Genomic DNA, 11,157 nt, shown 5'->3' with positions numbered 1-11,157 from the left:
GTCTTCATGAATCTGTCACTATACAGGAGAGTGGAATTCGGGGTAACCTAACATATTCTCCCGACTCATGGCTACTTGTATTTATTTGGCTGTAGAACAAACTACCTGTATGTCCTTTGAGGTAAGAGCCCTGTGTTTTGTTTTGCTTTAAATGACAACATCTCTAAATCCAGCTTCCCGGAGAGAACATGGCTCAGGTTTGGCCCAGGAGATACAGGTACCGTGTGCTGCCGGTGACACCCCTCCCCACTTCACTGAAGCCAGTACAAGTTCAAAATGGATTTTTATTATTTTTGCAACTTGAAAAGCTAGCACGTGGAAGCCTAAACAACGGGCAAAGGTCACCACACTCTTCCGAAGTAAAATGTAAACGTGGTTTTTATTGAATGCCTTTATCCATCATGGCCGAGTACCCTTGCCTTCCCAGAGTCCCCCTCTCCTACAACACAAGATGGCGGCATAAGGCACGCACACTGTCCACATGACATCGGGCTTCCCCACAGCCCCACACCACCTCCCTTGCCAATGCCCAGAGAATGATTGTCTCTGAAACACAAACTGGGTACTCACCACCCGAAACCAGACCTACAGCCGAGAAACGACAACACAGGGACCCGTGGGTAATGGGAGTAACGGGTGCAGTCCATAAATTAAAAAGGAGAACAAGACGAGCTGGGGCGCCCTCATTTGGGTCTCTGGGTTTCATATCAGAGTCCGACTCTCCGTCCCCAAGGGAAGAAGACACTTCTGAAATGGCTGTGGAACATGTCCCCTAGGTATAGGGCCCCTAGCTAGTTTCTGGTGTCTAGGGCCCTCATGGTATGAGATGACAGGGGCCTGGCTGGTGGGTGGCAGGCGGTGGCTGCGTCCCGCACTGCTATAGATACTCCAGTTCCAGGGCATGCCTTAGAGCCTCCAGGTCAGCATGACAGGATATCCTCCAGAAAGGCATGTTGTGCTAAAGACAAAAAGCAGACAGTTACACATGCTCAGACAAGGTGCCCAGCCAGACTAGAGGGTCCCCAACCACGTCGGCAGGCCCCTGTGCACCCAGCAACCCCAGGGAGGCCTGAACTCTCTGCTCTCTCAGGGCACGCAAGGCAAAATCCTCAGGCAGGTGTTAGTAAAACATCACACAGGAAGCAGAGCGAGGCAGCCTCTGTTTGGGTGGCAGTAGGTGGGTGTCAGGGGTGCTGGCTCTCTCTCTCTCTCTCTCTCTCTGAGACAGAGTCTCTCATTGAACCCAGAGCTCATCTAGACTGGGCTCCATCTTTCTCTACCCCTGATATCCCCCCCCTTTTTTTTTAAAGGGGGGAGGGAGAAAATTATTTATTTTATGTACAGCATATAAGTACACTGTAGCTGTCTTCAGACACCCCAGAAGAGGCCATCAGATCTCATTACAGATGGTTGTGAGCCACCATGTGAGCTGGGAATCGAACTCTTGACCTCTGGAAGAGCAGTCAATGCTCTTCACCACTGAGCCATCTCTCCAGCCCCCCTGTGTGGCACATTAAAAGTTAGAAATATACACTTCGAAAAGAATAACTCCTGCAGCCCTTCTGATATCTGGGCAGCTCTTTGGTCTTCCCTGTGGCCACTCAGTCCTGACCTGCTGTGGCAGCGCCTCTATAGATACTCTCAGCTCATTTCCTGTCAGAACACATTCGCCCCACTCCTGGCTTGCCTCGCTAACCCCTGTTTTCCACTCTCTGCTACACAGAGAGAGAGAGAGAGCTCTTGCCACTCCCTGTCAGGTCAGGCATGTTGTGGTCCCCTGGCTGTGCCCGGCTGAGTGGTGAGGACAGGCTCTTTTGTCTAGAATGGTGAATGGCAGAAAGTAGATGCTCAGCTAGCATAACCCTCATGCTGGCTGGAGCACCTAATGCCATGAAAGGAGGGAAGTGGAGGGAGACTGTGGCAGCTGCCAGCCACAGACCAGAGCACCTAGGTGAGGTGGGTGGGTGGGCCAGGCCTGAAGTCATTTTGTTAGGGAGAGGACTAACTGTGGGCAGCCTCCTGGGTGCCTGGCCTTCTCTGAGCTTTCCCTCTGAGACCCTAAACACATTTGCATCTTTTTGGGACTTGTTAAATGGCAGCAAAGGGAAAAACGCACATTCCTGAATTAAGCTTCATAACATTAACTAGGAGCTGGCCTGGCCTTGGGGTGGGGGTGGGCGCTCTCTGGGGTGCTGTTGACAGGGCCAGATCCAGGGTCCGGGCAGCTGGTTCTTTTCCAAGAGGTCCCTGAGCTCTGCTGGAGGCCGAGACCTCAGCTGTGGGATTGTCTTTTCATTAGCCTAATGCTGCCTTTATTAGCAGGGAAGAGTTCTTGGAACCTGCCGCCTCCGCCTTCGAGCATGACATAAAATGCCCTGCACATGCATGTGCACTGGTTCTGCTGGTCCACAGTGTCCCAGGGGTCTGGAACCCGGCCAGGCTGCCAGGGGCAGTGGCCAGGGCCACAAGGAGGATTTGTGAGAGGAAATTACTCAGGATGCTCAGGGATCTGCAAATGGGAGCAGCCTTGGAGAGCAGAGCCTGAGACAAGGCACAAGGCTGGGGGGTGGGAGGCAGGGGGGGGGAACGCACGGGGGGGTTTGGGGGGTGGGGGGGCGCGGGTAGGGGAAGAGCAGTAGGCACGCTGCACAGAGAGGTCCCGTTACCTTTTTGGCTCCTTGCTCTTCCTCTACCCCGTCGCCTATCACAATGTAGACAGCTTTGCGGCCAAACCTCTGCATGATTCTTTCGAAGCAGCTCTCCTTGCCTGCGTGGAGATGGGAGGAAGGAAGGAGACTATGGCTGGGAGAGCCCGCAAGTGGTGGGACAGTGTGGGTGGCAGCTGTCCAGGGAAGGAGATCCAGGGCAACCACTGCCACCCTTTCATTCCCCCCCCCCCCCCCCAGCGAGCTCAGCACTGTCATTAGTTCTACAGGAAGTGGCCAACTCCAACCACCCAGATAATTTGAGCAGCTTGTCCCCAGAAAGAGGCTGAGCAGGGCAGAAAGCAGGCCCCTGTCTATCTCCGGTGCTGCTATTTGGGCCTTGGTATCTCACTCTAACAGAGGACTCGGTCTTGCTCCACAGATTTGCTCCACAGTACTGCAAACCCAGACCCCAAATGCACAATGGCAGACATTTTTTTTTTTTAACCATGGCCAAGTGTGGTGGTGCAGGCCTGCCATCCCAGCTACCTGAGGGGCTGAGGCAGGATTTGAAACCCAAGTTTAAAGCCTGCCTGGGGTAAAAGGGGGCTCAAGGCCAGCAGAGCCAACTTAGTGAGACCTGATCTCAAAATAAGAAGTAAAAACAGGACTGGGGTGTAGCCCAGGGACAGAACGTTTGTCTAGAGTGATCGAAGCCCTAGGTTCAATTCCCAGAACCACAGAAAATAATTATATTCTTATTTTGCCCCAGTAAGAAATTTAGGAAGGAAAAATGACTTAGCTGGTAAGAATGCTTGTTGGGCCGAACGTGGTGGCGTACGCCTTTAATCCCAGCACTCGGGAGGCAGAGGCAGGCAGATTTCTGAGTTTGAGGCCAGCGTGGTCTACAGAGTGAGTTCCAGGACAGCCAGGGCTACACAGAAAAACCCTGTCTCGAAATAAAAAAAAAAAAATGCTTGTTGGGTAAGTATGAGGACCTGAGTTCAGATCCCAGTATCTATGTAACAAACTGGAAGGGTCCCTGTACACATACACGCACACACACACACAGACACACACAGACACACACATGCACACACACACATGTGCACACACACGTGTGCACACACACACACACACACACACACATGCATGCATACACACAGGAATCCAATGCAGGCAGGCAGGATAGCTAGGGCTTGCTGGTTGCCAGCGCAGCCTAAATAAACAAGAAACAAATAAGTTCAAGGCCCAAGTTTGGGGAGACATTCTGATTCAAAATGGAGGAAGAGGGAGAGTGAAAAAGGTGGTCCTCTATATCCCCAGGCCTCTGCCTGTGCAGGCATGTGCATGTCCATGCACACATACGTGAACATATGTCACATACATCACACTCACACGCACAAAATAAAAGAATGAGATTTAAAAATAACTAAGGCTAAAGCCATCTCAACTAACTAGAATTTGTGAGTGTGTGTGGGGTGTACACATGTCTGCTCGTGTGAGTGTGCACAGGTGCACATACCCACGCAGGTGCTGCAGAGGTCAGAGGTCAATGTCAGAGGCCTTCCTAAATGTCTCTCTGTTGTTTGAGACAGGGTCTCTCATTGAACCCAAGTTCTGCAGTTCATCTAGGCTGGCTGTGTGTGCCTGCTCAGTGTGGGGGTTACAAACATGTACAGTCATGCCTCGCTTTTTTTTTTTTCTTTCTTTTTTGAGACAGGCTCTCACTATATAACTGCCCTACACCACTATAGCTGTCCTGGAACTTGCTATGTAGACCAGGCTGGCCTTGAACTCATAGAGGTCCACTTGCTTCTGCTCCTGAGTGCTGGGATTATTCACACACTACCATACCCAGCCATGCCCAGCTTTGTGAGGTGGGTATTGGGCCTCAGCTCAGGTCTCATGGTGTACATTTAGTGCTCTACCCACCAAGCCGTCTCCCCAGACCTAGGTTTGTTTTTATTCTGGCACATTTGGCTTGCAAGAATAAAAAGTGAGCCTTCCCATGAGAGAAAGAAAGCCATCACTCCTTGGTATTCTCAAGGAACTCAGCAAGGCGCTGAGAGTAGTCAGGACTGGTGCTTCCTGTACTTCAAGTCTAATCACATTCTTTGGAGGGCTGTGAGGGTCGTTTGTGGTCTGGGCGAGAGTCCCTTACCTGCCCAACCCCTGCCCAGCCTACCTGTCTTGGTCGCACTGTAGATGTTCTCGATGGGGAACACGGAGCCCAGACCGTACAGCAGGACCTTGGCCAATGCAGGGATCAGTTGCGTGGTGGTGACCAACACATTGACACAGTTGGGTCTGGGGGCAAAGGTTACTTTGTGTCAGTCCCAAAGGTACTATTAGGACAGTCCTGGTGTCATGGGTGGGTTAGGGCAGGATCTGGGGGTGGTGTGTGGGATGGCTGGGCTACCTTCGGGGCGGGGGAGTGATGTCCGGGGACACTGTAGCTGCTTCTGGCCCAAGGCTGCCCCACCTTGGTGTGAAGTAGGGTGGCTCCTTCCTTATCCGTTCATTTATATTTATATGTTTTTGAGACAGGGTCTTCTTGTGATACTTTGGCTGGTCTAGAACTTGTTATGCCAAGGCAGCTCATAGAGGTTTTCCAGCCTCTGACTCCTGAGTGCTGGGGTTAAAGGTGTGCCCATGCTGGGGCCCACTATGCCCAGTTTCTTTCCTTACTTAGAAGCAAGAACGTATTGTAAGAGTGGCAAGCTCGAAAGCTACAAGGTTCCAGGCCATGTGACACAGAAGACGCGTGAGACTGCTCTGGTGAGGACTGGGTTCCACAAGACAGCACAGGGCAGTCCTAATCTTTTGAGAGCTCCGAACCTGGAAGGCTACTGGTGAGAGCATCTCAGCTCTCAGAGCAGGTGCCCACTGTGCCCTCTGGGCCTTGAAGAGTTAAGCTCCAGCCAGAGCTGGGGAAGCAAGTGAGAGCCCTGCCAAGGGTGAGAATGGAGATGTCACTACTGTGCACGGCTGAGCGGGTGGGGGGGGGCACTTGCCGAGAGTTGATGAGATTGAGGGCTTTCAGGGAGTGGGTGAGCCAGAGGTCAGTCAGGGCCTCCAGCTCGGCGCGCAGCTGCAGCCAGGTCTCTCTTTTGGGAGCACCTATCAAGCCTGTAGGAAAGGCAATAAAGAGGACATCCTCGTGTTAGGAAGAGCCGAGGGGAATTAGGGAGCTCAAATCAGAGCACTCAAAGGCAGCTTAGTTTAGCCACTCTGCCTTCAGAACATCCACTGGCTGATTCATTTACTCATCCACTCACCTGTCTACATAGCCATCCACACACCCATCCACACACACACACACACACACACACACATGTCCATCTGTCCAGCCAGCCACACATCCATCCATCCACAACCCACTCATCCATCCCTCCATCCATTCATCCATCTATCCATCTACACATCCATCCATCAAACCCCACCGACCCATTCATTTATCCATCCATCCATCAACCTATCCACTTATCCATCAGTCTACCCACCCACCCATCCATCTACCCATTATTTCAAGATTTTCTTCTATGTGCTTGGAATCGTACTGGGGTTTAAACCATTAAGATGGACACGGAGTCAGAGCAGAAGATACTACTGGCCAACTTTGCTGGGCTCTTGCTCGGCATAGAGCACGTGCTTTTAACTTCCTTCCTTTCATCCTTGCAGAAGCCCTTGAGGTGGGCACTGATTGCATTCTGTCTTTTAGATGAAAAAGCAGGCCCTGTAAGGGGTTGACCCACCTGCTTAGTACAGGGAGGAAATCATGGAGACAGGATTGGCAGCTGACTCCCTCGATGTATCTAAATTGTCTTTCTCAACTAGCCTCCTTAAAATAAAGTCCAGAGTCTCTGGGTGACCCGGTCTCAGTTGCCAGCCTCATCTCCCTGCCAGGGCTCAACTGACTTTCTATCCTGGCCTCAGGGCTTGTCTTTGTGCCCTGAAGCACTAGGTGTGTGTCTGCCTCAGGACCTTTGCACGATCCATTGCAGACCCTGAACTGTTCACTTCCTACCTTTCTCGTCTTTTACCCAGCTAAGTCCTCTACCCAACGTCTAGGGTCAAGTCCCTCCAGGGTATCTTCTCCCAACATGCAGACCTCTTCTTTCCAGGGCTTTGTGCAAGGCTTTAAAGCTATGAGCTCATGAGCCAGGCATGGTGGTGCACACCTTTAATTTCAGCGCTTGGGAGGCAGAGGCAGAGGCAGAGAGATTTCTGTGAGTTTGAGGCCAGTCTGGTCTAACGAGTAAGTTCTAGTACAGTGAGGGTGGTTAGAGAAACCTTATCTCAAAACAAAACAAGACAACTATAACAACAATGTGATCATACATTTGATGCCTCCTTAACCTCCAGGCTGTCTACTCTAACGAGACAGGGCTAGGAGAGACTTGTGGGGTCACAGGGCCATCTGGGTGATAAGGTGACAGGCCCATGCTTGGTGTTGAGGCAGTGCTGCCCTGTGTCAGCCCAGGTCACCCATTTGTAATTAGCTTCAGGTAGCTGCTCTAGAGTCAGCCCTCGGTCCTCAAACTGCACACCCAGCATGGCTTGGAGGGACCGTGGCCTTCCCTGAGCACAGTAGCCTTGATGGGTGGTGGTGGTGGGGCCAGGAATCTGTATTCTTCTAGAAACAAATGTAGTCTGCCACCAGAGTGGTTTTGATAGTGTTAAGAGGACTCCACGGGGACCCAGCGTTCTGGGACAAGATGTGTCACTCACTGGGTGACATCAAGGCAGTCCAGAGTGGTTGGCAGACATTTGGTTTTGTTGTTGTTGTTGTTGTTTGGTTGTTGTTTGGTTTTTCGAGACAGGGTTTCTCTGTATAGCCCTGGATGTCCTGGAACTCACTTTGTAGACCAGGCTGGCCTCGAACTCAGAAATCTGCCTGCCTCTGCCTCCCAAGTAATCCTGGGATTAAAGGCGTGCGTCACCACGCCCGGCAACATTTGTAACCACATCTGGGAGGCCAAAGCAGAAGGACTGCTGTGAGTTTAAGGCTGGTCTGGCTACATAGAGAGGCTGTGCCTCAAACCCCAAGCTAGGAGTAGGGAGATGGCTTGGTAGCTAATGTGCTCACTGTGGAAGTGTGAGCACCCACGTCTGCATCCCCAGCATCATGTAAAAAGCACCAGTCCATGATCACAGTGATGGAGAGGCTGAGACCAGAGGGTCCCTGGGCCTTGCTGGCCAGCTAGTCCAGCCTAACAGCAAGTCCGGGGTCAGTGAGAGACCCTGTCTCAAAAAACAAGGCAGAATGATTGAGGAAGATACTGGACATCAGCCTCCTGATGCACGCCTACATATGTGCCTGCATGTATGTGTACACACACACACCCCAAACCAAACAGCCCACTAATATTCTTGTATTCATACATCTTCCAGAACCTTCCAAAGTAGTGCCAGGCCCACAGTAGGGCCCAGAAGCACCTGACCTAGACTCCTTTGTTCTCCCCACCCTCTCCTCTGTCACTCACCACCCACGTTGTTGCGGTAGGTGTTGTACATCTCCTTCACACGACGGTAGCGGAAGGCCAGTTTCCTCATCCAGTCCACACCGCCATGAACACCTGTACCCAGGCACAAGCTGGCTCCTGGCGCCGTGCTGTGGAAGCCATCAGTGGAGAAGTTGTATGTGCTGGAGAGACAGGACAGGGTGACATTAGTGTGAGGAGACTCAGGTCCCTGGGCCCACGATAGGCTTTGAGGTATCCATGGGTGCCTGGATACACTCAGGGTATGTGTCTGGAGTGGGGGAACTTTAGTTCTCATTGTATTCCTAAGAAGACCGCATGTTTGCTGGAGCCATGTACATGCAAAGGACAAACAGAGGCCTTGTTTCTGCCTTTGGGCATCAGAGTGAACCCCTAGGCTATTTTGGGGGAGCCATTCATTACTGCTTCTGTACACAGTACCAAGCCTGAGAAAGCTTCCATCTTTTCCCTGTGAAATTCCAAGGGCCAATGAGCTGTGCTAACTGGGGGCCAAAATGTTCAGAACCTTGAGTCTGACACCTCAGCATTCCTCTCTCTTCCCTTCATCCAAACAAGACAACTCAAGTGTGCTCATTACAACACTCTTGAAGAGGACTATGTAAACCTTGTAGATACACTCCTGAAGCAACTCAAGGAGCCACGGGATCTTACAGATGTTGACATCTGTCTTTCTGTAATCACTCTATCAGGCATCTCTCTATCATCTACCATCCTCATCTCTGTTATTCATTTTTGATCATCCATCCATCCATCCATCCATCCATCCATCCATCCATCCATCCATCCATCCATCCATGTGTCTGTCTATCTATCTATCTATCTATCTATCTATCTATCTATCTATCTATCTATCTATCTATCTATCTTCATCTATTACCTATCTACCTATTAATCATCTATTTATCTACCAATAACCAATCATCAATCTTTCTATCAATATTCAATCAATAGTTTATTATCTACTTTTCATCTATCACCTATATAACATTTAGCAGTCAGCTAATCTACCAGCTACCTATCATCTGTCTATCCATTTATTTATCCACTAACAGCTATCTATCACCTATCCATTTGCCTTTCAACCCTCAATTAATTAATCCTCAATTAATGTGTCAATTATCTATCTTTCTATTATTATTCAATCAATCAGCTTTTAATTATCTCTCCATAGCTATATATCTACCTATCTATTATCTATCATTCATCTACCTGTCACCTATTATTTATCATCTTTTCATCTATCTATCCATCCATCATTCATCCATCATCCATCCATCCATCCATCCATCCATCCATCCATCCATTTATCCAACATCTATCCATCCATCCATCCATGTATCATCTATCTACCTACTTATTTACCTATTTCATGGCAAAGACAATAAAGTGGCCTCTCCTTTGAGTATTAATCTTTCCCTAAATATTTTTCTTTCTATCAAACTCTGTGCTGGAAATCTGAAGCTGGGGAGACCTGTCAGTGGGTAAAGTGCCGCCTCACAAGCCTAAGCACCTGACTTTGGATCCTCAGCATCCATAAAAAATGTAGAGCACGGAGATGTAACCTCAGGGCTGGGGTGAGGTGCTTCCGAGACAGAGACAGGAGGATGCCTGTTGGCCAGTCCATTTAGCTGAAATAGTAAACTCAAGGTTTACTGAGAGGGTCGGAATCAAAAATAAAAGAAATGTGATAAGGGAAGACATGTAACATCTGGCATTATACACTTGCACAGATAAGCACATCTGCACACACTAAAACAAATAAAAAGATCCATGTTGGCTCATCCTGAAATTCTTTTTTATGGTAAAGAGAGGAGTCCAGTTGGACCTGCGTGGAGGTCGCCAAGTGGGAGGGAAACTCCTCGGCCCCAAATCCTTACCTTAAATCCTGACCATTGTCATCGGATGAGACATCATCCACGTGGATTTGGTCACAGTCCTTGTGGAAATGTGAAAAGACAAAGACGTGCCAGTTAGTCTGAAGTGGAGCTGGTCTTCCTTCCTTCCTTCCTTCCTTCCTTCCTTCCTTCCTTCCTTCCTTCCTTCCTTCCTTCCTTCCTCCCTCCCTCCCTCCCTCCCTCCCTCCCTCCCTCCCTCTTTCTTTCTTTCTTTCTTTCTTTCTTTCTTTCTTTCTTTCTTTCTTTCTTTCTTTCTTTCTTTCTTTCTTTCTTTCGACAGGGTCTAATGTAGCCCAGACGAGCCTTGAACTCGCTATGTAATGGAAGATGACTTTGACCTCCTATGATCCTCCTGCCTCCACTTCCTGAGTGCTGGATTGCAGGTAAGCATCACCACCACTAGTTACAGACCCAGGGCTTCACGCCTCCTAAGCAAGCACTATCATCTGGGACACATCCCAGCCTAGGGGTGTTGTGTTTCCTGGGCTGGAGAGATGGCTCAGTGGTTAAGAGCACTGACTGCTCCTCCAGAGGTCCTGAGTTCAATTCCCAGCAACCACATGGTGGCTCACAGCCATCTGTAATGAGATCTGATGACCTCTTCTGGTGAGTCTGAAGACAGCTACAGTGTACTCACATACTTAAAATAAATAAATCTTAAGGAAAAAAAGAAGAGTGCGTTTCCTAAGCTGAGGGTGGCTGAACTGTGGAGCTGGCATTCTTGGGAGCTGGTCTGGGTTTTGTCACTAAAGGCTAGGGCCTCGGCTGAGGTAATGACTGTTCCATATGAACAAGCCCACGGTCACAGGAGCGTTATCAGGTGAGTGGCCAGCTCAGCTGGGTGAGCTTTGCGCACGTAAAGCTGATTGACTAAGGTGCCGTTGGGGGGACTCCAAGGCTCCCCAAGACTCTAGGAAAAGTTACCCTGGCCATCACGTGGGTGCTATTCAACCTTCACAGCACAGGGAGGTCTGTCCCACCTAGGCATTAACCTCGTCAAGTCACTGTCTGCTCCACAAGCCGTGAGCACCTGCTCTGTGCCTCAGTTTCCCTTCTGTATCAACAACCACATGTAACCAAGATGCACAGAAAGTTCTAGGGAGAGAGCTG

The 11,157-nt window shown here is 49.9% G+C and overlaps 1 protein-coding gene across 4 annotated transcripts in view; it reads right to left on the bottom strand.

Moving 5' to 3' along the window:
• Window positions 1–264: 264 nt before the first annotated feature.
• Eya2 (EYA transcriptional coactivator and phosphatase 2) overlaps window positions 265–11,157 on the bottom strand; it is a 176,700-nt gene continuing 165,807 nt past the window's right edge. For 3 of the 4 annotated variants that reach the window (NM_001271963.1, NM_001271962.1, NM_010165.3), the window contains exons 11-16: window positions 10,030–10,088; window positions 8,135–8,295; window positions 5,663–5,777; window positions 4,834–4,955; window positions 2,667–2,767; window positions 265–958 (exon numbers count right to left, since the gene is read on the bottom strand). In NM_001271963.1, the coding sequence (NP_001258892.1) occupies window positions 878–958; window positions 2,667–2,767; window positions 4,834–4,955; window positions 5,663–5,777; window positions 8,135–8,295; window positions 10,030–10,088 (639 nt within the window). In that variant the 3' untranslated portion in view covers window positions 265–877. The remainder of the gene's footprint in view (window positions 959–2,666; window positions 2,768–4,833; window positions 4,956–5,662; window positions 5,778–8,134; window positions 8,296–10,029; window positions 10,089–11,157) is intronic. The other variant, XM_006498739.3, reaches the window with a different exon arrangement.

The sequence above is a fragment of the Mus musculus genome, chromosome 2, assembly GCF_000001635.26.
Source record: "Mus musculus strain C57BL/6J chromosome 2, GRCm38.p6 C57BL/6J".
Lineage (NCBI taxonomy): Eukaryota > Metazoa > Chordata > Mammalia > Rodentia > Muridae > Mus > Mus musculus.
The sequence above is the reverse complement of the archived record's forward strand: the minus strand, read 5'-3'. Positions and strand labels throughout refer to the sequence as shown.